Genomic DNA, 27,853 nt, shown 5'->3' with positions numbered 1-27,853 from the left:
TCTTTCTGCAGGGGCGGTAGTATTGGGGCAGTTGATTGTTGTGTCTTTGGGCTCTCTTGTTATCCTCCCCCGGATCTGCTCGGTTAAGCCGCCATCTTGGGGTCGCTCCTCTCTCCCCCTGGCAGCTCGTCTTCTCCTTCGTCCTCGCCTCACTCCTGGACTTTCCCTCTCGCTGAGCCTTGCGCGAGGTGCCTGACCGGTTCCCACACGCTTCCCTGGCGTTTGGGGCCGTTTCTCACGGGTTGAACAAAGATGCGCGCCGCTCGTTGGACTTGGGGGTCGGGAGCTCCGGACTTAGGTCTCTAGCCTCCTTGCCATCCAAGCCACGCCCCCTGCTGTGTGCTTTTCTAATGCTTCAGGCATTTTGAGGATGGATTACTTACACGGCAGTCTGGACATGAGGAAAGGCACCATCGCCTGCTGGAAGAGGAATGTTGTTTCCAGCTGGGCGAGGCTGGAGTCGTGAACTTTTACAGGACTCCCTTGGCACAGTGTTCGCTTTTAATGAAGCCTGCCCTCATGCAAACACGACCTACTGAAAGAAATGAATGCAGCATAATTAAGCAAATTAACTTGAACTTACTGAAAGAAAAGCATTTTTAAACGTAACACGGACTTCATGTCCCAGGAATCATGCAAGTGGCATTACAACCAACAAACGTCCACTGGGGGGCTTGAAATAAAAAGAACCGAAATCAGAGATTACGTTTCTCTAGTGATTTGTTGCAGCCCTGGAAAAAGAGTTCCTGTACCTTGAAACGTGTTGGCATATTTATTGAAAGTGAAGTTTGGAGGCAGGCATACAAGCGCAAAGCGGGATGGCAGAGCACTGCTGTGTGCTTTCCTAAAGCTTCAGGCATTTTGAGGATGGATATATATATGTATATATGTAGATTTTTTGTATAATTTAGTTTTTAATATTTTCAGTAATCTTTTATATTTATTTAATCTTATAATTTATTTCGATTTTTTGTATATTCTTATGCTTTATGCCTTAAAAAAAAATATATATATAAATAGACATATATGCTTTTTATAGTAGTGGTCTCTTAATGTAGTTTTATTTATTTTGTATTTGCTATTACAGCCCATTTAAACTGGATTGGATCCTTCAGTGTTGCACAGTATTAAATTAATAAATAACAGTGCAATGTAAATACAAATTACCTAAATGAATCTTAAGGTCCCAAGAGAAAGCCTAGAAATGAAATTGAAAGTGGGAAGGAATAACTGTGGCCATGGTATTTTGGCTACATTAGAAAAATAGGCGAGAAACACACCTCACATTGACTAATGCACTAATTAACTATAACTACAGGTCAGACCGGTTGCATCACAGCTGAGCAGTGGGTGTGGCCTAGCGAGCCCGCGTCGGGAGCCCACTCAGCCAGGGTAATGCATTCAGACAGTGGAGCATTTCTTCTGCCCACTCTCATTGTATTGCATAGAGATTACTTACCCTCTGTTGGGCACTGAAGTTAATTGCATATTGTGTGAAATATGGATTATCATATGGTGTGGTTATGTGATCTCATAGTGTAATAATGACACAAATTGTATCAGGTGCATGAAGGTCCAATTAAAAACCTTAGCTCAGTCCTGGGAGGCTGTGGCTCAGAGCAGGTCCAGGGGGTAGTTACCTGTTAGTTTTAGCAGTCTACAGTCCAGTTCCAAGTCCTTAGATCAAACCACCATTGAAGTCAAAGAAGTGGCCCTGATGCAAGGGATACAGTAAACCGAAGGTGCTTGGATATGTTGAGGCTGCTGAACCAGAGCTTTGAGGTATGAAGAACGTGGCAGCCTGGATGAAAGACAGCTGCCTGAAGCTAAACTCAGAGAAGACCGAGGTCCTCATCCTTGGCCCCTGCACCTCCACATGGGACAACACCTGGTGGCCCTCCACCCTCGGGAGCCCACCCACCCCTACAGACCACGCTCGGAACCTTGGCATCATCCTTGACTCCTCCCTCTCCATGAACCGCCAGATCAACGCCGTCGCCTTCACTAGTTTCAACTGCTTTTGCATCCTCCGTAAGACTTTCAAGTGAATGTCCCCAAATGCAGAAAGACCGTCACCCACGCACTCATTACCAGCAGACTGGATTATGGCAACACCCTCTGCCGCGGAATCAACAATACTCTCCTGCACAGACTTCAGACCATCCAGAACATCCGCAACCAGACTCGTCCTCGGGACACGGCACCATGAGCACATGACCCAACACCTACGAGGCCTCCAATGGCTCCCCGTCGAGAAGAGGGTCACCTTCAAACTCCTCACCCACGCCTACAAATCCCTCCACAATATCGGACCAAATACCTCAATGAGAGAGTATCCTTCCACGCACCCAAGAGGGACCTCTGCTCCGCAGACCTGACCCTGGCTGAGGTCCCCCGCATCTGCAGAAACAGAACCCGCGGGACAACTTTCTCCTACATCGCAGCCAAAACCTGGAACGCGCTCCCGGTGAACATCAGACGCTCCCCTTCCCTGAACACGTTCAGAAAGGACCTCAAGACCTGGCTCTTCAACTGATCCAGAGCCACCCCGCGCCTGGAGACCCTCACGGGTGAGTAACACACTATATAAACCCCCTAATTGATTGATTGATTGAGTCTTCCTGTAGCTACCCCATTGTGCTTGACCTGGGTGTGGGAGGGGAGGTGACTTTAGCTTCAGGTCAGGGGTTGATCGTTCTTGCTGGGTGACCAAATGGCACTTTGACAACTCTCCTGAGTCCAGCAGACTCTGGGTCAACTTTTGAGGGTCAAGATTTGGTCTCTTATGCTGCACCTGGGATCTCAGCAGTGGTCAGGCTTCTTGAGGAGGGGGCCTCAAGGGCAGAGGCTTCTTAGTTTTTGTGGCCCTGTCTATAACAGGGATCAGCTAACCGACTCATGGCACCACTTTCTCTGTCTGGCAACATTTCCTCAAGTAGGGTACAACAGGCACAGTCATCTCTTTGCTAATCCACAGGTTCAGCTGGTGTAGTCCAGTCTTTATTGCAACCTCTCTTTGATGGGTCCAGGGAGCAGCAGGGCTGTACTTCTTTTGTCCTCTTTCCAGTACAGAAATGACCTGATGTCTGGGTGCCACAGATGCTACTTTTACGCCCCTATGAGCCTACATGGTTGTGGGACTAACTAGCCAATGGGCTACAAGTTTGCCCCCAACTGATGAGGACTTCCTGTGAAGTGTGTCCTTTAGATGTCCTAGAGTACACTATTCTGTCCACTCCAACATGGCGAGGCCATTCTCTCTCTGTGTAGTGCTCCATAGCCCAACCCAAAGGTGTGGCTACCTGGGGCTACACTTCCCTTGAACAAACGGTTAAGCAACAGCTTTACCCACTCTGCTTCAGATGCGAGTCTGTCTGCCCCTTCCTAGTGTGACTACCATTTGCCCTTCAAAGGTGAATTCCCCTGTGAAGCTCGCCTTGTGGTTCACACCTACTCTGGCCTTCCTGCCAGGAGGAGTTCACACCTCTTCCCTCGGCACCTCCTTTGCCCTCTTCCTGAAAGGCGTTCACATCTCTCCGCAGGAGGACAGCAGACTGTCTTGAGGATAGAAGCTGTGTGAACCATAAGCGGCTAATGGACAACTTTGGGCACCAAAGTGGCAACTTTCTAAAGTGTCATTTGTAAAATAGTTACATTAAATTAAATTCAACTTGAGGTAACAATTCAGGTTTAATTTAAAGATTAATTTGATACCTTGAAGTACCAACTTTAGTAGTCCCATTTGATTAACACTGCTGAGTTTTCAGTGTGTAATTCCATACTCGCTATAGGGCTAATAGCCCATCCACAGTAAAAACAACAATGGGGCGTTTTTACTGTCAGGACCTGGAAAAACCCATGTCTTTCTTCTCAACATAATGCACTCCACCATTAGGGCTCGTTTGGCCTGCCAAAGGGTGTATTATATATATTAAAATGGAAGGTTTGGGCTTTGCTATTAATTTAAATGACAAAGTTGGGATAGCAATTTAAAACTGCTCTACCAGCCTGCAGTGGCAGACTAAGAATAATGCTTTGCCTTGTCACACTCGTGGTGGCAAAATGAGTGCTTCAGTCCACGAGGGTCACTTAACTTACAGGCCCTTGGGTACCATTAATACCATAAAAAAGGGATTTATTAGTAAATTATCTTATGGCAATTGGGGGGTAGCCAATTTAACATATACTGTTAAGGATCGGAGCACAGGGACTGGAGCCTGGTTGGCAGGTCTCAGTTCACTTCCAGAACCGAAAACCCAGCAGCTTCAGTACAAATGTTTGGGCATGACCATGCAAAAAGAGACATTTCCTTACACATGTCAAGCACTAGTGTGCCCTTAGGATAATAAATACACAAACGCGGTGTGAGAAAAGACATGTGAACGTGCAGACAGCATCGTATCAAAGTCAGAGAGTTAAAAGAGATATGTATGAGAGGCAAACGCCAGTGCCCCGCTGCCACACCATCAAACCCCTAATCAGACCGCCACTTGGTTATGAGTTTAATCCTGGTGGGTGGACCTGTGGTAGTAGTCCCACTGCAGTGCCTTTCAATAGCTCACATCTGAGCCTTAGAAAGGCTCTGCAATGAGATTGTCACAGCACGTTCCTACATGGCATGGACTGTTAGGTTCATACCATGCAGGAATTGGGGTGCATGCATACAGGGGGGCACATCCAGGAGAACACCAGACTGCCGTGATAGTCTACAGCGGGCACAAAGCATCAAGATATAAGGGCATCTATCCCTGTTCAGACGCCGCTTCTGCCGACCTACTGATTTTAAATATCCATTTATGATACATTCGCTGCATGATTGCTCATCTCAATAATAAGATTTTTTAATTTGACATCCTCTGATACCTACGTCACACTAAGGACCATTTATCTACGCGTCAGGACCTGATGATACATCAGGAATTCTGACATTTAAGGTCACCCTATATTACCCCTATCTACAAGATAAAATAAGGTGTTACTATACCTAGGAGCACCCATTGTCCAACAAATATCCAGGCTTCCTGTTTAAGTTAAACAGGAACTTGTGGCCTTACTTCCTGACGAAGGCGTTACAATACGCCGAAACGCGCGTCGAACAGCACACAGCTCAGCCACAGCACTAATCATTGGATTGTATTTCTCAAATATTATTGTCACACACATGATTTGTATTTTTAAACTTTTTTAATAGTAAATATCACATGTTGAATACTTATATTGTTTTTATCTTTATACCCCAAGTATTAAATAAAACAGTTTTATTTTATTGTCCTTGTTTGCTTGACATTTTCTGCACATGATTAATGAGACACATATTTTGTATTTGTTCATGGTGAGCTATAACTGTCTAGGAAGATATGTACGTTGTGTACAGGGGGGCACAACCCTGCATTCCCAGGCACTGAAGGAACATGGCCCCCTTGGTTTCCTCATCGCCACACTTTTCATGGCGGGCTCACTGCCATAAAAACTGTGGTGGTGAAGAATCAGACTGCTGCAAGACCTCCAGGGATCACAGATCCTTGGCAGTAGCAGCAGTCCTATGGCGGTCAGACCACCCATCTTGTAATACGGTCCGATGGACCGCCAAACTCGGAATTGGCCCCCCAAGATATCATGGTGATCAGCGGAGGCCTTTGGAGAAATATACACGACTGCGACAAAGACACGACATATTTCACTTAGCTTGCTTTCTATAAATGCAATTGCCAGTATTTAAAGTAAATAAATACAGTGAGTGTCTGAGTCCGAGCAGGCTGAGCACCTCTGACTTCTGTGCAGTCGGGGGCTTGGATCAGCTCTCTGTCTGGGAACCTCCGTGCCCGACCTCCCCAGTGTGACTTTCACTTCTATATATAGTCACTTTGTGAGGCCCGGCTAGGCAAGCCACGCATTCCTCATGGACGCTCTCCAGGAGCTCTGCCAGCCCCCCTCCCACCCCCAGGTGCCGTTGGAGAGGGACGAGGCAGCTCTCCCACTCGCAGCAGCGCCATCACTCTTAACCTCCAGACAGACACCAGGGAGGGAGTGCTCGGCTGAGGTGGCCCCGCCGACCAATGTAAGCTCATGACCTTTGTGGCAGCGCGCGCGTGTGGACTCAGGAAAGGTGGGCACTGCAGCCCCTGCAAATGAAGGACCCCATGCGCGCGAGGGACATGCCGGGTGCGCCTACACTTCCGGTACATGTGTGGTAACACGCACGAGAGCGGTCAGACTGGCAGTGCCCTGTATTCCCTATCTGTTTGTGGGACAGCGACTGAGGTCGACAGTAGTGTGCTTGGAAGCGACAGGTTGCTGAAGTAAATTCTCTGCATGTAGTGGGTAGTAAGTATATGCTGGGGTGGTGGTGGCAGGTAGGCTAGATGGATTCTATGTTCCTTGTACCTCTGGCACGGTGAGGGGAACATGCCGGTTGGACCATGACGTGCGTGTACGAATGACGACATGCCTTAGGGCTGGCAAGGGGTGACGCCCTCTGGGATACTACATCTCTGGAAGAATGCCTCGGGAACAGGTGTGCTTGGTCCTGTCATGCCAGTGTGCTTGACAGCCTGGACTCCCTTTATTTGTACCTTGCGTGTGAGGTACAGACTCACTGAGCTCTGCACAAATGGCATATGAAAACCTACGGCACGAGTATTATTGTCTAATACAAAAAATCCCAAATGCTAACTAGCAATAACATGCTTATAATTACGCCGCGCTCCTCCCTCCCGGCCCTGGCATGTACCATAGGCAGCAGAAAAGGTGCCTATTTCAGTCAATAAGCAGAGGGCGGCTCGAGAGTACTAACCCCCCACTCTTCCAATCCGTTTTCTTGCCAGTGGGCACAGTTAAGAGGTGGAAAGGTGGGTCTTCTGCGAGCAAAGGTTCCCTGCTTTGCAACCAGAATATACTATAGCACAGTGACAGGGTTAGTGGTATAGCAATATAAGAGAGTCAAGGAGGAGACAAAGAAAACGGAGAGAGAACCATGAGGTAAATGTGAAACAGGAGAGGAAAACATATACAGTGAGTGAGGAAGAGCACAGAGAATATTTAAGGCATTCTAATGGCAGGAACCTGGGAAGTCAGACAAGAAGGACAAGGGGAGGCGATTGTTTGGGGATATTAGGAATAACAAGAATGGAAACAAGCATTTACAATGCAATGGTTTCGCCTTTGGAAAAGTTAGAGCTATTGGCATTGTAAATGACAAAATTTGTATTTATATGTTGGTTTTGAAAACAGATAAATAAATGGCATTGTCATTTACATTGCCATTAGCTTAATCTCTCGCAAATGTGAGACCTATTGAACCCTACGGACGAGCTCAGCAGACAGCAATTACTACCACACACACACACCCAGAGCCCCCCCCACACACACACACACCCAGAGTCCCCCCCACACACACACACACAGAGCCCCCCACACACACACACACCCAGAGCCCCCCCCCCCCCACACACACACCCAGAGCCATATATGTATATGTAAAAGTAATTATCCAAATATCAGCTGGCTCTTCGGTTACAAAGTTTCTGTGAGCTCGGATGACTTGCTCATTGAACTGTGGCATAGAGTCCAAGAGCTGCTAGTCTGTCCATACTATCTACTGTCCATTTACCACTCCATCAAATGAACAGCTTCTAAACCTTAACCCAGAACCGTAACCTCATGTTCCCCTACTAGCAGTGCCAAAAAAACTAAAGCCCCGGTCACAACAGTTACCAGTGGACCAAACATGCTCATTGTCTTAACTTCCCTCGTGTCAACAACCACATGAGAAATATGAGAAACATCTGAATACTTGCTAGCTGTTGTATCCTTTCTGGCTATTTCTGGATAAAAATCTAATTTACTCAAACTGTTCGGAGGGAGTTTGCTTTAAAAACAGATCTCTAAACACATCTCAGCTGAATCATTGAGCTATTTAATCTTCAGAACAAGAAAGCCCAAGTGTTACCCGAGCAGAATCTGCAAGGCTGAAATATACAATTTAGCAAGCTAGAACCCTTACAAGAATGAGTGGCCGGCTGGGTATAAACAAGCACAGGCGTCACACAGATTTAGAGTGCGACGGCCTGTTGCATGACCTTGCTGGATATTTTAAAACCGCAGAGTTCTGAAATTAGCAGTAAGAAGGTTGTCAAACTGTACCCTAAAAAACGGAGGTTTTTAAATATCTTGGAGGTGCCGGTGCTCTCCCATGTGCAAAGAACAGAGAGACAAGGTGGCCTGTTTTAAATCATTTATATCTTCCTGTCATGCAACAGCAAAAGCAAAACACTGCCACAAAAGCCCACAGTGGAAATCACAATATTAAGAACATGAGTTATATAGTGGGAAGAGAAGTAATCTGATTAGAGGCGGCGTCCAAGATGTTCTGATAGTGAGTGCACGGTCATCAGACAGAACTAAATGTTCTCAGTTGTTAACTTCTCGAAAAGTAAATGGAAAACTTACATAATTTTGCTAGTCTTAAAATTGTATTAAAGGTATTCATACATCTTTAGCAGCCAATGGTATGCAGATGGAAAGATAGCACACACATTTAATGTTGAGAAATTTTGCATTTAGCGCAGCCAGTTTTGTAGCAAATTAAGTAAATCACTCACACTGGACATGCAGGCAATTTATTTACTTTCATGTTGTTAATGTTTTCATTTCTTTGAAAAAAACGCGTGTAGACGTATTTCTTACATTTGAATTCTCTAACCATATCTACCTATATAAGATGGTATATTATTGTCACAACATCCATACATGTTATTTCCAATGTGTTTATTGGTTGCACTCAAGTGAACAGGCTCAGCTCCAGAGCCTTCCTTATGGGGCCTGTCAATGTTTGAACGACGGCTAACGATTTATCACAGTACAGAAAATCAGTTGCAGACCAGTTAAATCTTTATCGTGTCACACTGAGGATGCGGTCAGAGAGCGCTCCAAATGAGTTTTTCATCCGGGCTGCATTGTTTGGCTTCCATTGCACGGCGATTGGCTGTTTTACAGGCCCTGCATTGTCACGCACTCTTAGTGTGGATGCGAGGGCTGCCAGGTGCCGAGAAGCTGACCCAACTGCGAGGCGCTTGGTACTGAAAGACCCGGCTGACGTGTGGAAGGCGGTTAGAGGGGAAAGAATGGCCGGGCAAGTTAAAAAACAAATCTAACGTTGACTATGTGTCTACAGCTTGTATATTGATGCGCTTGATATGCTGATGGTAATTAAGTGCATGTTGTGGGCACCCAGAGAGGGGGGCATGGTGTCGGTGCGCGTGCGTCGCCGAGAAGATGACCCAACTGTGAGGCGCTTGGTACTGAAAGACCCGGCTGACGTGTGGAAGGCGGTTAGAGGGGAAAGAATAGCCGGGCAAGTTAAAAAACAAATCTAACGTTGACGATGTGTCTACAGCTTGTATAATGATGCGCTTGATATGCTGATGGTAATTAAGTGCATGTTGTGGGCACCCAGAGAGGGGGGCGTGGTGTCGGTGCGCGTGCGTCTCACAGCGGGAGGGGGGACGGGCACACGGACAGCGGAAGGGGGGACGGCACACGGACAGCGGGAGGGGGGGTGGGAAAAGCACGGACAGCGGGAGGGGGGGCAGCGGGAACGGCCAGCACTCACCTGGACCTGGACTTTCTCCGGCGGCGGTCGGCCGCGGAATGGCCAAAACAAATTTGCAAAAAATAAATAAATAAACCCCGCCCACGGCCGCATGACGTTGTCAAAGGGGCAGGATGAGTAAAAATGGCCGGAACGCCCCCGAATCTGCTCCGCAATTGACGGACAGATCTCTGTTCCAATGGCTAGCCTCCATTTATGGAGCTAGCCAATGGAACAGAGGGGCGGATTCCCAGCCACACAGTGTAAGACATAAGATTTTGCCTGCGCGAATCGCTGCTTGCGCAACTTTTCGCCAGGTCGAAACCTAAAAAGGATAGGAGCATCCAAGGATGATCACGAATATAAGAAAGAGAACACAAGGTGCATTCAAAAACACAATTTGGATAGGACGCAAATGTACATTTTATATTTTTCTATAAAAAGGGACAAAAGCATTGTTTCTATGTGTCTGACACTGGTGGGGGCTGACCCGCAGACGGCCGGACCCCTCTACCTATAGATCTTTGCAGCCCACGGTATGGGTGTTTACATTTCTGTTACAAACGAGTAGGTAGATATGATTGTGTGGTTAATGTCTGAACAGATATATTAATATATAAGTATCTTAGAACTGGGATGCAAAAGAGGAAAGAAAATGAAAAAAAACACCAAACCGAAAGAAAACAATGAAGGGTGTTAGCTTAACTTAGAACATAGCAGACAGGGGTAGGCCAGTATAACAGAAAACATTACAGCAAGAGGAAAACAATACAAGGTTACATGTGATAAAAAAACACAAGAAATAATGGGAAACGATAAAAGAGGCCAAAAGAATTAAAATTAAAGCAACAGCATACAATAAACTCTTTATGTTATACAATGTATTCTGAAGACCACTGGTTCTAATTCTTGATAGGTAGTTCAGTGAGTCAATGCTCTGATTAGAGAGATGCGTGAAACAGATTCTAATCACAGTCAGAGACCTGAGAGTGCATACACCTAATGCAGACATCTGTGTGTAGCTTGTAACCTAAAGCTTCAAGTCTCAATGAATAAACTCCGTGAGTTAATGCATGGACATCCGACGACTTTGTGTAATTTTGCTCACGTGTTCCAAATACAGCAAGGTTTATCAGTGCATAAATAAACCTACTGCGGAGATATGTGTTACCTGCATATCAAAGGTTCAACTTCTAGTATGACAGCTCTCTCCCAGCAGTACACTGACAGCATGGAACGTTCTGTGCTTGGTGACTGAAAATTGCAAGCTTGTTACCTTTTGCTGACTGTTTAAGTAGCACAGTCAAACCAAATAAAACATGTCTTTTTTTTTAAGTTTGAGTTTATTAAAGAACTAAAGAACAGAACATAAAATGAAGAAACAGATTAGATAATAAGCCATCAGGTTATACAGTAATAAAGAAAATTATGATATTACAAAGTATATATGAATATATAAGAAATGCAATCAAAATTGTGTACATAGAGAAAGCAATGTAAGCATAGCAATATTGAAGAAAAAAACCAAACAAAAAAAACTGAAAAAAGTATGCAATATGTTCAAAACAATAATATAGAACGTTCAATAAGAGATAATAAGAAAAGGCAATGGGAGAATCAAGGTGGTTTTCGTACTTCAACAGATCTAGCTTTGGAGGTAGTGACTGAGGGAGAAGATGAGGAAAAATAATTTACCAAAGGAGATCCCTTTTAATTGCTAGGGAGATGGGGGAAACATAATTAGTATCAAGTCGATGATGAAAGCAAACCGCGTTCCACCAAGCACGAAATGTAACATTAGTAGCTTGTTTCCAATTAGAGGTAATAAGGTGAAAAGCAATAGCTATCAAAAGATTTATGAGCATGTAGTGTTGATAGGATTGGGGAAAAGTAGGAGAGAGAGAACCTAGAAAAATGTGAGTAAGTGAGAAGGGGACTTGAAACTGAAAAATCTTTTGGATTTGGAGCCAAACCTGTTTCCAAAATTGGAGTATGGGAGGACAATCAAATAACATATGTTTCAAATCTGCAGAGGGACAAGGACATGACCAGCAAGTAGAGGGAATGTCTGAAGAGAAAGTTGACAAAATTAATGGGGTAAACAAAATTCGATTATAAATGAAATAAAGGGTTTGGGTGGTATTAGCAGCTCTAGAGGTTTTATGGATTTTAGACCAAATCTTATCCCAAAATGGGACCGGCCAATCTTGTGAAAGGTCTTGTTCCCAGGCTAGTTCAGTCTTAGTCTTGGATCTGTCTAGGGAGAGATGAAAAGATTTATAAAGAAATTATGCGGGGGAGAGGAATCTAATGCAGAGGATATAGATTGATGGAGGATAGGGATGTCATTAGAATTTGGTAGGGACTGAAGGTATTGAGTAAGAATGGGAAGTAGTAAATTATATTGTGAACGAGAACTGGAAGGTAGAGAAAATTGAGACTGGAGATCCGAAAAGGAAAGAGGATAGTTGTGAGAGAGGAGTTGAGAAATCCATCCCAGGCCTTGGGAATGCCAAGTTTTCCAGAAAAAGGGGCGATTACGAAGCTTGAGTTGTTTATTATACCAAATAGGTTGAACATGTGTCGAAGAAAGAGAAGGCTAAGAAGAGGACAAGAAAGGGAGAAGGAGCTTACGGGAATGAGAAATAATAGGAATACGGAGACAAGTCAAAATAGATGTAAAAGATAGGATTTCAAGGAAATCAAAGGGAGAAATAAAAAAGGATTCTATTTTCAGCCAAAGAGGAGGATAAAAGGGGAGATCGGTTGAGAGCCAACGGGATGCCTGTTTCAAGGAAATAGCACGATGGAAAGTTCTAAAATCAGGGAAACGGACTCCAGCATGGGCTTTGTCCTTCCTTAAGGATGCAAGAGCAATACGGGAACGTTTACTGTTCCATAAGAATTTTAGTAAAATAGAATCGATCTTCTCAAAATAATAGTCGGGAATATGAATAGGAATCATGGAAATGGTATATAGTATAAGGGGTGATAACATCATTTTTATAGAGCTTAGGCGCCCCCACCAGGATAAAAAGAGAGGGTTCCATCGGGTAATGGCAGCATCCAATTTCTTAGATATACAATCAAAATTTATTTTAAGAGTGTCAGACAAGAGGGGAGCAAACCAAACACCTAAGTATTTAATCTTGGATGGTTGCCACGAAAAACCAGAGTGGTCATAGAGGTGTTTTTGACAGAGAGGGTTTAGAGGCAGAATTTCACATTTGTCGGCATTAAGACGATAACCAGACACAGCGGAAAAGGAAGAGACTTGTTGAAGAAAAGAAGGAAGAGAAGATAGCGGGTCCGAACAATAGAAAAGAATGTCATCGGCATAAACCGAGAGCTTAACTTGTTGGGAACCAAAATGTAAACCAGAAATGGTATTGTCCTGTTGAATCTTGGTAAGAAAAGGTTCCAGAGCCAAGACAAATAATAGAGGAGACAATGGACAGCCTTGTCGAACACCTCTTTGGTGATCAAAATAATCTGAAACTGTACCGTTAACAAAGATCTACACTTGAGGACCAGAATACAGTACGGAGATAATAGAAATGAATTTGGGTGGGAATCCTGCCCATTTAAGAGCTTGAAACATGAAATCCCACCTAATCCTGTCAAAAGATTTCTCAGCGTCTAAAGAAATAGCAGCTAGAGGGAGGTCTAGAGAGGATGCCTTACTGAGAATGTCGAAAAAGACTCGAGAGTTGTCCGAAGAGAGACGTCCCTTAACGAAACCGGATTGTTCAGGTCCAATTAAGTCAGGTAAAAAAGGATCCATTCTAAGAGCCAAAATCTTGGCCAGAATTTTGTAATCTGTGTTTACGAGGGGAATGGGTAGGTAGTTCGTACATAAAGAGTGATCCTTATCGTCCTTAGGAATTAAACATATTAAAGCTTGTTGAAACGTACCACACGACAAGCCCGTATAAAGAAAAGATTGAAATAAAAGTAAAAGTTTTGGTAAAAGAAGAGAAGCAAAATGGCTATAGAATTCAATAGGGAATCCGTCAGGACCAGGGGCTTTCCATGACGTAATTTCGAGACAGCATGGGAGATTTCCGCAAGCGAGATATTATGTTCCAAAGCCCCAAAATCCACATGGTCAGAAGGAGGTGGAGGGATAGATTGAAAATAGGAAAGAAGATCAGCTGAAGTATGCATGGATTCCGGAGTATAGAGGATTTTGTAAAATTTGACAAATTCGTTTAGAATATCTTTGTCCTTGAATAAAGAGTCACCAGAAGAAGTCCGGATTGTCTCAATTTTCGTACGTTCTTTCTGTATTTTCAAGTAATTGGCGAGCAATTTCCCCATTTTATTCTGACCACCGTAGTAACATGAATTACATTTTAATAAAAGATTGGAGGCAGCGTCTGTGGTAAATTTATTGAATGAAATTTTGGCTTCAATGAGATCTTTGAGAGAGGATTCAGTATTAGAGGAATGGTAAGTGAGTTTGAGTTGTTTGATTTTAGTAAGAAGTTGAGCAGATTTAGCTTCCATGAGTTTTTTCTTTTGTGACACAAAGTTTATGATAAAACCTCTAGAAGCTTTAAAGGAATCCCACACCATAACATAGGAGGTATAGGCAGTTTGATTTAGTAGAAAAAATTCAGTGGCAAAAGTAGTAAATTGTGTACAAAAAATGGGGTCAAGAAGTAAAGAATTATTGAATCTCCATCTGCCGGAATGAGGGGAAAAGGGGAGGAGATCAATATCAACAAGAACAGGAGCATGATCTGAAATTAAAATGGAACCAATGTCAGAGTATATGGCATGTTGAGCTAAAGATTTTCTGAGAAAAATATAATCAACGCGGGATTGTGAATGATGGGAAGGAGAATAAAAACGGTATTCTCTAAGGTCGGGATTACATAATCTCCAGATATCTACTAATGCATTATGATGGACAGCATTGGTGAATTGGGAATGCATTCTAGACAGCAACAATTTAACCTTGGAGTATCTGTCGAGGATAGGGTCATAAATTTGATTGCAGTCACCACCTAAAATAATATACTCATCAGTAAGTGTAGCCAACTTATCAGAAATGGAAGGCCAAAAGGATTTGTCAACGCCAGTGGGAGCATAAACATTGAATATAACAAGAGGAATTTTATCTATAAGTAATTTAACAATGACCCAACGGCCATTAGCATCGCATTCATGAGAAACTGTAAAAACATTTAACTTTTTATGAAACAAAATCACAACTCCGTTTTTCTTACCCATAGCAGGAGAAAGAAATACATGTCCCACCCAACAGCGTTTGAGTTTCAAAGCTTCTGACTCTGAGAGATGGGATTCTTGAAGGAGGGCAAGATCAGTTTTAAGTCTGGCGAGATGGCATAACACCCGTTGTCTTTTAATCGGATTATTTAAACCTTTAACATTCCAAGTAGTAACCCGGAAGGTGAATCAAAGAAAAAGTATATAAAGCAGTAGTATGCTTACTTAGCACTGAAAAGAGAAATTGTAAAGAACAATGCAAGAATAAAGAAAAAGATCCCAGGGAGTAAAGTGAGAGAAGGAAGAGGAAAGAAAAAAGAGAGGCAGAAGAAAAACAAAGATGAGGATAAAGGAGTGAAGGAGGAAGAATCGTTGATGAAATAAATAAAGAATAGAAAAAAATAAAGAACAAGAAGACAGTACAGGTCCAAGACAGACGACTGAAAAACATACTTACGAGAACAAACGAGAAACGAGGGTGACGGCGCCAAAAGACGACGGCGACAATAATAAGAGCGGACATCTGACCTCCGCCGTAATAATTCCAAAAAATCACAAAAACAATGTGACACATCGGGAAAGGAAAGGGGAGAGGACATCTGTAAAAAAGAGAGAAAAGACATAATATAAACAGAGGAAACATGGAATCAGGAAATTTCTAAACAAGGGGTAATTATAAAGGGTAAAGAAAAGAAATAACAACAATCAGAACAGGAACAACAAGAAAGAAGCAAGAACAACAAGACCAAACTGTTATAGGGTCCAATGTAAAATAAAATAAGAAAAGAACAAAATGACTCATGAGGAAGGAACCCAAGAAAAGAAACCTAATTAAACACAGATGAAGCAGTAAATGAGAAAACAATGTGACAAGAAAACACAATCATAGGATTAACTCTACGAAGAACCATTTAAACAATTATAGAACCAATCAAACAATTCCAGAGGTGTCCATAACATCAGCTCCATGACGACGAAGGAATTCTTGCAGGACCACTGGATCTTCAAACGTAGTAGTCTTGTCCTTATAGGTAACCTTGAAGAGACAAGGGTGAAGCAGGCCATATCTGGCATTAAGAGGCCGTAACTGAGGACGCATATCCAAAAACTTTTTCCGGCAGTCAGCTGTTGTTTTAGCTACATCTTGTGAAAGAAATAGTCTATGACCTTCCCACATAATTTGCTTTTTAGCTTTAGCCGCTGATAAAACCTGTAGAAGATCAGTGTACTGTAGAAACAGCATGATGACACCTCGGGGTTTGCTGGATATTTTGGGACCAAGTCTGTGGGCTCTTTGAATGTTGATAGTAGATGAGGCAGGTAAGTTCAGAATCTTGGGGAGAAAAGATTGAAAGAAAGTAGTAGGGTTTGACCCTTCCAAAAGTTCCGGAAGACCATAAAGGCAAAGGTTGTTCCTACGGTTACAATTTTCCAAATCTTCTGTTTGACGTTTGAGTTGAAGGGGGAGAGGGGTTGGCCTAACGGCTAAGGCGCTCGACTTCGGACCTGGGGAACTTGGTTCGAGTCTCGGTAACGACGCCAAAAACCCCCTGTGATTCTGGGCAAATCACTTAATCTCCCCGTGCCTAAAATGAAAGTGTGTACTCATGTAACGTAACTGGTGCTATGTAAAGCGCTCTGATAACTGATTCGGTTCGGTTCTAGTTGGCGCTATATAAAACTCTGCAAAAAAAAAAAAAAGTATATCAGCTTCCATAGAAGGTATACATGAACAAGAGGTTTGAAGAGAGTCAGTTGACTGTTCTACAATCAGAACTCGAGAATCTAATGAAGACCATTTGTCATGTAAAGTCTGCAAAGTTTTGGTGGTCACTTCCATGAAAGGCTTAAGTGCACGTATTTCCTCTAGAATGAGATCCTTAGAGGATGAGGCTGAGGCAGAGTTCGGAGAAGGGGGATCCTTCTTTAGGCGTTTAGTAGAGACAGCCGTTGTAGGAAGTTTGCTTGTATTTTGCATTTTGGAAGATGTATCAGGATGCAAATCTGACCTGGAAGTGGGATTCTCGTCTATATCCTGTATTGTGGAGTCAGTGTCCGAATGGACAGTTGAGTTATGAGCCGCAGAGAGCTTAAGGTTGCGCAATTTCCCCATACAGAAGCAAGAGATATTGTGAAATGAAGCTCAAATTAGTTATGTTGTGCTATGCGCCACAAAAATGATGTAAATGAACTTCAGTGGCTCAAAATGAGGAGAAACATGCAAAAGCCAGTCAAAATGGCGGCAAGTCCAGGACAGAGAGCATGTTGAGGAAGTTAAATGCACGCAAAGCAGTAAAGCGGCATTAAAAATGGTACATTGCCCAAAAATAGAGTATGAAAGTCATGAAAAGCAGAAACATGATGGATTTTGGGAAAAAGTTCCATAAAACAGCGCATTACTGGGGAGAAATCACGCGAAAAAGGGAGAAACAAAAACAAAATGGCGGCTGAAATCGGTAAAACCGAGTCGCGCCAAATTTAAAGGTGAAAAGGTATCCAAATGCGGCAAAAGTCAGAGCGCTATGCTCACCTTATGTTGGGACATGAAAAGGTGGCTTTTGCGCTCGATGCGCAATTCCATCTGATAATAATGGACAAAATACACTGTAATAAGAGTTCCATGCACTTGGCGCATGACAGGATGTCAAAACATAAATTTACCAATAAGAAGCAATACTATAAATGAATAAACCATACAGCATGCTTAATTTGGTATTGTAGCTAAGAGAGCCATTTTAAAGAAATCATTTTGTGGCACATTCATGTAACATTGCAGGCTCTGAGAGAGGCACTAAGAAATAGTATGATTTCACATACACTGACTGGCAACACAGAAACAAGATTGCTGAAATGCCTTTCTGAAGCATATTAGTACCAGCAGATGGAATTAAGGTCCAAATTCACTTTCCTGTGTAGCTTCTAATGTTGAACATAAAAAGTCAGTAAGCTAAAGCCAGTAAATGAAAGAAGCATTACTCTTTCTGAAGACACAGCGCGGTGAAAACATTCTCCTCAGCATGCAAACTGCTTTAAAGATAATTTCCAATATGTGAGTCAGGAAGTAATAGGATTCACGGAGAAGGTGTCAAAATGAGGCCATAAATCCCTGCAGAAATGTATCGTGAGGCATCTTTAAATCTGTGCTGCCAGTGAAGGTGCCATACATGAAAGGAAAACAGCTCCCTCAGTGCGTGAGCAACAATTAGGCAGCTGGTGCAAATACCTCAGCTGTGAGCAAAAGGGTCACCAACAGGTCAGAGCTTGCCAGAAAAGAAACTAAAACACTTCTATCTAGAGGTGTTCACATTCCGACCTGGATTTCTGCAGTTTCGTCGATCTTCGAAGCTCAAATGAAGCCAGAAAATCACTCAGAGAGCCCCGTCATCTCCAGCGAGTCACGGGAGTGCCGCCATCTTCCTCGGGCGCTAGCCACGACCCCCCAATAAAACATGTCTAATTATCAATTAATTCATGTAGAATGGCGAACTATTTCACAAAAAGTTGCCTCCTGGTGAAAGGGCAGCCCAATAGTTGCAATATACTTTTCCTCTTGCCCCACACCTACACCACGTCCCAATTTCACCCAATATCACTGTTCCTGTACAGACCTTCATAATTCTACCACTGACAACAGAGCGCTATCGGCACGTTCCGGAGCCCTTATCTATGAAGTGGTCACCAATATTTTTCAGATTGTATCAGCAGCAGTAAGTTGAGACAGTCAGTAGTGGCAGGTACTATGAGCATGGATGGGGCGGTCACGGCACAAACGCACACATAAACACTCACACTCATGCATTCACGCATGCATGCACACACACATCCATTAACAACACTCTCGCCCATATATTTATGCACGCACCAAACATTGAAAATACAATCATACTTGCCTGTGCAGCTCTGAATTGGAGGTCCAAGTAGGGTTGGGCCTGTGGAGAAGTGTGGCTCAATGGTTAGAGCGGCAGACCCTGATGCAGAGGTCTGGCCTGGGACCAGGGTTCAATTCCCGCCTCGGCGGGTCTTGGACTCAATTTACTCGGACCTGATAATTCTCGCCTTGGTGCCTATTCTAATCATGAGTCCCACTCTGCAACTCTGGGCAATAGCTTGCTTAATCTCCACAACGGCCCCAAAAGCGCTAGGATGCCTGGCTGCACCTTGGGGGTGCCCAGGAGTGGGCGCCTCACAGGGAAAAGCCAGGAAGGGATCCATAGCGGTATTCGTACAAGCGCCGGAGAGACCCCATGTGGGGTGATTCGGGCGCTATACAAGTACTACAACATTTACATTTACATTTACTGCTGACTTCCCTAATTGCCAGACCTTAGATCAGCCAATGAGGGAAGGCAGCAGTCCCTCACTTGTCACAGAGTGGGAAGGGGTCAGTGAGACTGCTGACCACACCCCACTCTGTGATGAGGTGTCAGAGATTGACACTCAACCCCGGGCGATTCAGGGCTTAGAACTGATGTGCCCAGGTCCAAGGCAATCAGTGACGTGACCCCCTCGTCATGAGGGATAGGGCCTCAAGGTGCTTTGCCAGGCTAAAGATGTCACTCCCTCAAGAGCTCAAAGTTCAGCTCAGGCATCCAGGAGTCTGTGCATTTGGTGCATGTCTGGCTCCTGACTGCCTGACCTTTGCTCAGCCTGACAGACATTCTTTATCACCTTGCATGCTCATGACGAGCTGAGCTCGTCATGACCATTAGAACACTCGCACACTGGGCAAATTCCCCTGCTGTGCGAGCGTTCTAATGAAACGGGTGTGGTCATGACGAGCTCAGCTCGTCAGAGGAGCACATGACCACCGTGGCTCATGAGCACCGGGGCGCTGCGCGTGCCCCCCTCCCCCAGCACAGTGGGGGAATATGCCCCGCACGGAAGGGCTTATGGTGGTCAAAGGTGAGGGGGCGTGACTCTTCAGCCCATTAGGATGTCAGAATATTGAGTACAAAAATATTGTCCTACTAAAATATCTTAGCCGGCATATCAACTACCGCAATTTCCTGTATGTAATAGAGATGGGTGAGTCAAAAATGTACAGGGAGATTGGAGTCAGAGTCTAGCCAAGAGCTCTAAGAGCTCCTGCACAAACGGAGCCTTGGAAAAAATTGGCATGTAAATCATGCAAAAAACATCAATGAAAATAAGATAGTCTCTTCATTACTTTAATGCACAGAAGTGTTTCACCTGAATACATCAGATAATGTATCTACAGCGCACACCCTGAACTCACATATTGGTGCTCTCATATGTGATAACGAAGAAAATGGAGGCCTTGTAAAATAAAACGTTTACCGACACATACACAATTTGGTCAAGTAGGGAAGGCAGGACTGGTCCCAGGTTTTCTGCATTCACATTATGCACTTTCCCCCCCGATGGCTGCCTATTTCTCTCCTTTTTAACACAAAAGGTTCACGCTTTGTTTATAATTCTTGGCGCATCATGATGAAGAGTGGGCGGCAGCCAGAAGCCACATTAATTCTCGACTCGTTTTCGACTTGAGGGTCCAAGAAGACTTCGAACCAAGCCAGGCCTCTGGCTCCAGCCTATATAAATGCATAAATATCAGCTACATGTCTATATGTGGAGTACTTATCTTTATACTTACATTCATGATATTGTGTTAGCCAATATTCTGGCTATGTTCTATTTTTAGGACGATACTTAAAACATAGTATTCAGGTAGAATACTCTTGATTGGGCCTTGAATTCCATACGTCTGTCTAATGCTATCATGCCTGGAACTGAACATGCCCCCTTCGTCCGTCAGGAAGGTGGGATGTGTTTGCTCTGTGCGCCATGTGTTAATACATGTTCTTGATTATTTAACACCTTCAGCGCGGCACGTATTTTCGAGCTGTGCTGAAGGTTCTATTGAGCGGGAGGGGCCATGAGGGAACGGTTCCGTCATAAGCACCGAAGGGGTTAAAGTACTGAGTGAGTCATTGAGAAGTCCTTCTCTTTGAGGAGACTGAAAGCTATCTCCAAAGGAGGGCTCCTACATTCTAGAGTGACCATCTCACTCCATGCCATTATGGAACTTGTTTTCAGCCCTGTGCTTTAAAATTTTAAATCATTAATTTCAGGTGCCTTAGTCTCATTAGCAGAAGTGAATCACTGTAAAGCCTAGAATGCATTAGGTTGTTACATGAAGGTCCATGAATAGGAACAATGGGGTGACGCGGCCACTCTACTACACACTGTCTCATGTTGTGGTGAACGTGGACACTTCCTGGTTCCTTTGCTGACCTTTCCTCCTTGATCTCTCCCTTTCCAGATTGACGGCTCCCACGTGACATCGCCACCATGTCGAAGCCCCTTCTGATCCAGGGCATGCACCAGGACCTGAGCTGCCCCATCTGCCTGGAGCTCTTCCGCTCGCCGGTGACCTCGGAGTGCGGCCACACCTTCTGCCAGATGTGCCTGGACGGTCTGCCCAAGGAGGAGGACGGCCACACCACCGCCTGCCCCACCTGCCACGCCCTGACCCGGGCCGAGTCCCTGAAGATCAACCGCCAGCTGCAGCACCTGGTGGAGAGCTTCCAGCAGGTGCCCCGGGACCACTGCGAGGAGCACATGGACCCCCTGAGCGTCTTCTGTGAGCAGGACAAGCAGGTCATCTGCGGGGTGTGCGCCTCGCTGGGAAAGCACAAGGGCCACAACATCATCAAGGCAGCGGAAGCCCACCAGAAGATGAAGGTATAACTACATTTCGGTTCAAGTTGTTAAGTAGATATGGATTTATGATAAATTACGAAGACACATGGGCACCCCATTATTATCCATGTGCCAAATAAGAATGAATACCTTTTAGTGGAATATTTTTTATTGGGATTTTACATTAGAGTAAATGTCAACCTTAGTAATGAACACCACCCACCCCAAGAACCAAAGCGCACCAGTTCTTATTGTAATCTTGTTGAATCGTATCAAGTTTCTGAATGAAACCCATACTCACCCTCTCCAGGGGCTCCTTTTCCTGAATTTATGGTGCCTGTCAGTTGGAGGACGTGCAGTCTGTTGGGCCAAATACTACGGACGCAGTTCTGCATAAATAACTAAAGAACAGGTCGACAACGTCTCTGATATTGTGTTTCGTTGTCCTGCAAAAGAATATTTTCACAAAAGTCACATATCCCCACTGAGCTATCTCAGTGTGATTGAAGCCCAGTACTTAAAGGTTATGGATAGATCTCCAGAATAGTCAAGTTCAGCCCCTGAGCTGTCTCAGTCAGATTCAAGCAAGTGACCTGCAGGGTTTGCTTAGATCAGCACTCAAATGGTATTAACCTGCTGAAGTATAATAGTGAGATTTAAACTGTTGACCTGTTGCTTAGCACTTGTCTCCGCAACAGTCTCTTACCCCCACTGAGTTATTATACTCGGGTTCAAATCTAGGACCTTTGGTTTACAGAAATTTCTCACCGACCTGCACATGAATCCTCTCAGCTATCTTTCTGAAAACACACACAAAAATAGACTCTTTCTGTCTCTCTCTCTCTCTCTCTCTCTCTCTCTCTCTCTCTCTCTCTCTCTCTCTCTCTCTTCTTGCATTGTTCTTGAAGATGGGCGAGACAACCAATTACAGGGAAATCAAATCCTAAACTCCAAGAGCCCATGCACAAGCCCAATTGCGAGAATATTTGCATGTATGCCGTAAACCAAACATCATGTGAAAGAGTAAAAATATGATAAATTCTCTTCAAAATTCAAAAGGTGGTTCTTTCGCATGGTGAAGCTATTCACCTTAGTACATTAGAATATATCACAGAATTGAGAGTTATTTATGAAAAGTAATAGTTATTATTAACCATGGAATGAAAGCCACGATGGCGATGTATCATACATGTGGCCTACATTCTTATTATACATGGAGCAATATTATTGTCTGTTAAATCAAACATGAGGTGAGGTTGCCACTATGACACTTCACTCTACCCCATTCCTATTTGTGCCAATTCCCTCCACTCTACTCCACTCCACTCTACTCTATGCCACTCCATTCTATAGCACTCCCCTCTACTGTACTCCTCTCCACTCTATGCTATTCCACTCTATCTGTCACTCTACTCAATGCTGATCTGCTCCACTCTACTCTACACTCCTGTTCTCTACACACTCCACTCTTCTCTACGCCATTCCACTCCATACCACTCCACTTTACGCCACTCCATTTCACTCTACGGCACTCTACGCCACTCTAATCTACTCTAATCAATTCCTTTCCATTCTACTCTCTGACACCCTTATCCACTCTACTCCACTCTACTCTGTGCCATTTTATGCTACTCCACTCTATGCCTCCACTCTATTCTACTCCCCTCCACTCAAATCAGTCTTGACCTTGTGCCTCATGGGAACTGTCCAATCCCGAACTGCCAAGCCAGGTCCTCCCTGGACCGCATACAAGCATTCTAGTACCGGTTTCGGGGTTTCACCCCTCATCAGCCGGGATAGCGTGAATCCAGTGGCACAATGAGCTCAGGACCCACGTCTGAGCATACCCGGCGCACTTAGGATAAGAAAGCAAAAGACACACAATTGATGGACGGAATGCCGAACAAATCAAAACATTCACCCCCAGTCAAGAGATCTGGGTTAAAGCCATCATTCTTTTGCTCACCATGCCACCCTAGTTTAGACAATGGATTTAGGCCCAGATCTCTGTACTGGAGTGAATGTATGACATTGTTCTGCAATCTGTACATCCATTGTTCTTTTTGCATTTGTCACCCTGAGTGAGACGGGTATGCCCAGACGTGGGTCCTGTGCTCTCAGTCTCCATGACACTGGAGTCAAGCTATCCTGGTTGATGAGGGGTGAAACCCCAAAACCGGTTCTAGGATGCTTGTTTCCAGTCCAGGGAGGACCTGGCCTGACAGTTTGGGCGGGATTGTTCCCATTGAGCGCAGGGTCAAGACTGATTTGCATATGGCTGGGTTCAAACTGGAATGGTAAGGGGAGTAAAAAAACGATGGATTTAGGCCCACATCTCTGTACTGGGGTGAATGTATGACATTGTTCTGCATTCTGTCCATCGATTGTTCTTTTTGCATTTCCCTGATTCCAGACCGCATCACTGAACCTTTTTCTCAGGGAGCCTATACTCTTCCGTTAATTGCAGGAAGGATTTAATGTGGCCTTTATGAAAGAGGTTTCCCAACACATAGGCCCTCCCCTCACACCAATAGTGCTCCTCCAGTTGAGTTGCAGGAAGGGTGACATGCAAGGGAATAACATGCTCTGTGGCTTGGGAAAAGGAGCAGCCTCCCATTATTCTCCATTCCCAACTCCGCTTTGCACTGCCTGGACAGGGACCACCACAGTGCAGTCATGACACCATGGCTGTATCCGCCCTCATTAGTGCAGCACAGGCTGGAAAAATCGCCCCAGTCCCAGCCATTGTTCTGAACCAGAGGAGAATTAAGTATCTCGATGGTTTACTGTTTTTCTCAAACTCAGCTACTTTCTTGCTTTAGAAGCACACTGAAATTGAAATTAAACATTTGCCTACCATAGAGGTGCAAAAGCACCTGTAGCGTGTTGTATTCCTTAGGACACAGTCATAATTTGTTGTCAATTAAATGGATCTCAGATTGTTGTACGATCAAGGGTAAGTCAGGCCATATCCTGCTTGCCAGATCTATTTACACCATAGAAATCTCTGCTGATTGCCGCACCACTACTGATTTCTCCTGCAATGTTCTGTCTTGAAGTGCCAATACCGGATATCTATTTAAAGTGTGCTTGTACCAGCAAGTGCAAGCCCTCATTTTGGTAAAGCGCAAAATCTGCCATGGGGAACATTTTGCCCACGGAAACAATCTATCGCTTTTCCACAAATTTATAGCAAACATGATTTTGTAGAATTTTGCAGCCGTTGTAGATTTGTTGTCCTTTCTACCCTCAACGCTGCTTTGAAATGTGACAAAGAACCCCAAACCACCAAGATACATCAAAAACTACATATGGCCAAGATTTCACCAATCCAGAAAAAAAGCATTTTGGTGAATTTTTTTGCTTCCAGATTTTGCAAAAAAATTATAATTTACCCAGGCCTAGGCACTACTATGATGCGGGCATTTGAAGGTGGAAGCAGCAATATGGATGGTAGCAGAAGGGAAGCAGGAGCCTGGGGAATGTGTCCTGGGCCCACCCAATGGATCATTCCTTCAGCCGTCCTATTCCGATCCATCCGTATCCCGTCATTGGTCCCCACTGGCAGGGAAGGTGTCCAGTAAAAGCAGTAGGGCAATTGAAGTTGCTCTTTGGGTGGATATCTTTAGCAATTCAGCTGGTCTTTGTTTATTCTTATGCTGTAGTCTACTCTGTAGCCTGGGGCTATCAACACTAGCTTGTCATGAATTGAGATTGTTTGAGGGCTGAGCGGACATGGACTGAAGTGTGTGCTTGCCATGAGCCGTTATCTGCCGTACTTGGGCCACTTGAACAGCATCCACTGAATGATCAGTTTTCATTGGGTGTTGATGCAGTTCAGGTGCTAGTAGCTGGGATTCAGGCATTGGAATAGTAAGGCTAGATGGGTAGGTAGATAGATTAGGTACAGCGATGACTTGCAAAGCTGGGCGAATTGCAATGCATGCTGTTCAATTTAAGAGTATAGTTTAGGAAACCAGGGTTCTGCCTAGGTCTGTCATCTGTCTGCTCCAAGAAAACCACATATTTACTTTTTCATCCATGTACTTTAGCATTTGTATAATACCACATACTCCTGAGAATGTCACAAACGGCTGCTGAGTGCCCTAATGGGGAGCTCCTCTATTTGTAGAGCAGGAATAGTTGACTGTGGGTAAATAAAATGGCTAATGTAGGTGCCATGTTGAGTCATGGGAGGAGCTTACTTTCAGTCTCCCCTGTAATGAAAACATAGATAGTTTCTACCGGTAGGACACCACGAGTGAGGAGTAATGCTAGCATAGGTGATGCATAAATCTAAAATGACAGCTTAAGGGACAAGCCAATAACACGCACATATTTTGAGGGGCATTTTGGTTTGTGAGTCTTTCACTATTATCAGCATCTCAAAGGGTTGAAGATTTCAGGCGCGACTTTGTGGTAGACTCTTCTTTTTCTGTAGGGCCTTGGTGATGTTCCTTAGATGAGGTCACCAGGGGAAAGGGAAATTGATATGCCGTTATGGATGATTTATCCCCTGGTTTAGCAGCATGGCAACTGACAAGGACCAGATACAAGAGAGAACACAATGGCATTCTCAGGGACTTTACCTCCCTTTTCAGCGAGGACATTGGACCTAATGAGAGAAACATTGGAATAAGTTCTAAAGTAACAAGAATCACAGAAGAAGAAAAGCAACATAGTCCTCTCCAGCTACCCTGAAGAAAGACATGCCTGTTATTGGAATATTTGTATTTGAAAGGGAATTCCGACTTGACAGCTGAAGAACCTCAACCTAACACCAGTGAATTGCTTTTCTTCTGCCCATGTAATCTCCATTTTCCAGCTAACCTCCAAGTTTACCTGAAAAGAAGGATCTGACTTTCCTTGCATGGAGAGTCCAGGACCAAGGGCTCGTCCTGAAGTGGATGTCCCACTTATATACAGGTGGCCCAAGTTATCCTATCTCGCTTGGACCTCTTCCATTACTTACAGCAGTGTCATCCCCTCTAGTACCAAATTGACCAAGTGTAACAATTCCCTGCTGAAGTCCAATGCTGAAATTCATGTACTCTCCATCTTGGGGCTAGGCTAAATAACATCTTTCAGTCTTTGGAAAAAGCCTAAAGTTGTCGCTGACTCTGGAGAAAGGGTACGAATTATGTGGACCGTTCTGGACAAGAAAGAGGCTCAGGCTTGCTTTCCTTTGGATGAACCTTTGACAGTGTGAGGTTGGTGGTCATAGGTATGGTGTTGTTGATGGTGATGAGATTCCATATAAGGATGAGAGACATAAGGTGGATTGTATTCAAAAGAAACATTTGTTAAATCTTCCTTTCTCCAGGAAGGTATGGAGCATAATCTGCATGCTGCACAAAGCCTTCAAGCTTAGGAATCACATCCCGCCAAAACATTCACCTGCTTCTGAGACCCCTTTGATTCTTCTTCCACTCAAATATTGCCATAGTTTGCCTTTGTCAAATCCTCCAAATATTCCAGGGGGGATGTACGGCATTATGACGCGTTCTTTTACAACGCGTGCCGTTACAACGTGTTTTTTTCAACGCAAGTCGTTACCGCGACTTGCGTTGGAGGGGGTGCGGACTTAGGAATTTTTTAATTTACTATTCCAACACCAGCCTACGTACAGCAGGGAAGGTGTTGGATAGTACATTAAAAAATTACATGTCCTGCAGCTCCCTCCAGCGCAAGTCATGGTAACGACTTGCGTTGAAAAGACCGCGTTGTAACGGCACGGCGGTGTAACAGCCGCGTCTTAAAGGCTGTTCACCTTCCAGGGGAGCTTTTAGTGAAATGCACAGTCTCAATTCCATTCCATATGATATCAGAATCTTCATGACACTGCACTGCTTTAGCAGCAGCCCAAGGACACCACACTGAAGTTCTATCAAGTCCCACTGTGCTGCTCCTTAACAACACCTGCAGTTGCTCCTCAACATGTAAGTCAGGAAGGAGTTCAGAGCCCTGCGTTGGAGGTAGGCTGGCTTATGCTTGGAAGACTCAGTGACTGAGTTTCAAGTGCATGGCTTCTGATATGTTCTTCCTGATGCCTTTTAGTTCTAAAGTAAGGCCTGCTGTATCCTTTGTCCACTTCTGAGTTCAGAATGGTAACTGGATGAAGAGTGGAAATGGTGACAGGTTTACGAAGGCTTCAACTCTTAGAGAAAAATAAACAATAGCTAAAACCCTCTAGGAATACATGAACATAAAAAGCAGCTTCCAGTTTCATAGCAGAAGTGGGGAAAAAACTGAAATCCATCTAGAGTGAGCAATGAGTCAAGAATGAAGTGCAGTTGTGACACACCAAACAAACTTACTAGTTCCCTTCTATACTAAATTTATTTGAAACAGAGAAAGGGAAGTGAC

General features: G+C 44.2%; 1 protein-coding gene across 1 annotated transcript in view; it reads left to right on the top strand.

The window, feature by feature from the left end:
• The window catches only part of TRIM72 (tripartite motif containing 72), a 123,402-nt gene that overhangs the window by 35,184 nt on the left and 60,365 nt on the right, over nucleotides 1-27,853 (top strand). Inside the window, exon 2 of the mRNA XM_078652454.1 lies at nucleotides 21,108-21,529. Within this exon, the coding sequence (XP_078508580.1) occupies nucleotides 21,137-21,529 (393 nt within the window). The 5' untranslated portion in view covers nucleotides 21,108-21,136. The remainder of the gene's footprint in view (nucleotides 1-21,107; nucleotides 21,530-27,853) is intronic.

This window comes from Lissotriton helveticus, chromosome 7, assembly GCF_964261635.1.
Source record: "Lissotriton helveticus chromosome 7, aLisHel1.1, whole genome shotgun sequence".
Taxonomy (NCBI): domain Eukaryota; kingdom Metazoa; phylum Chordata; class Amphibia; order Caudata; family Salamandridae; genus Lissotriton; species Lissotriton helveticus.
Note: the sequence above shows the minus strand (reverse complement) of the source record. Positions and strands in the feature narration are given on the sequence as shown.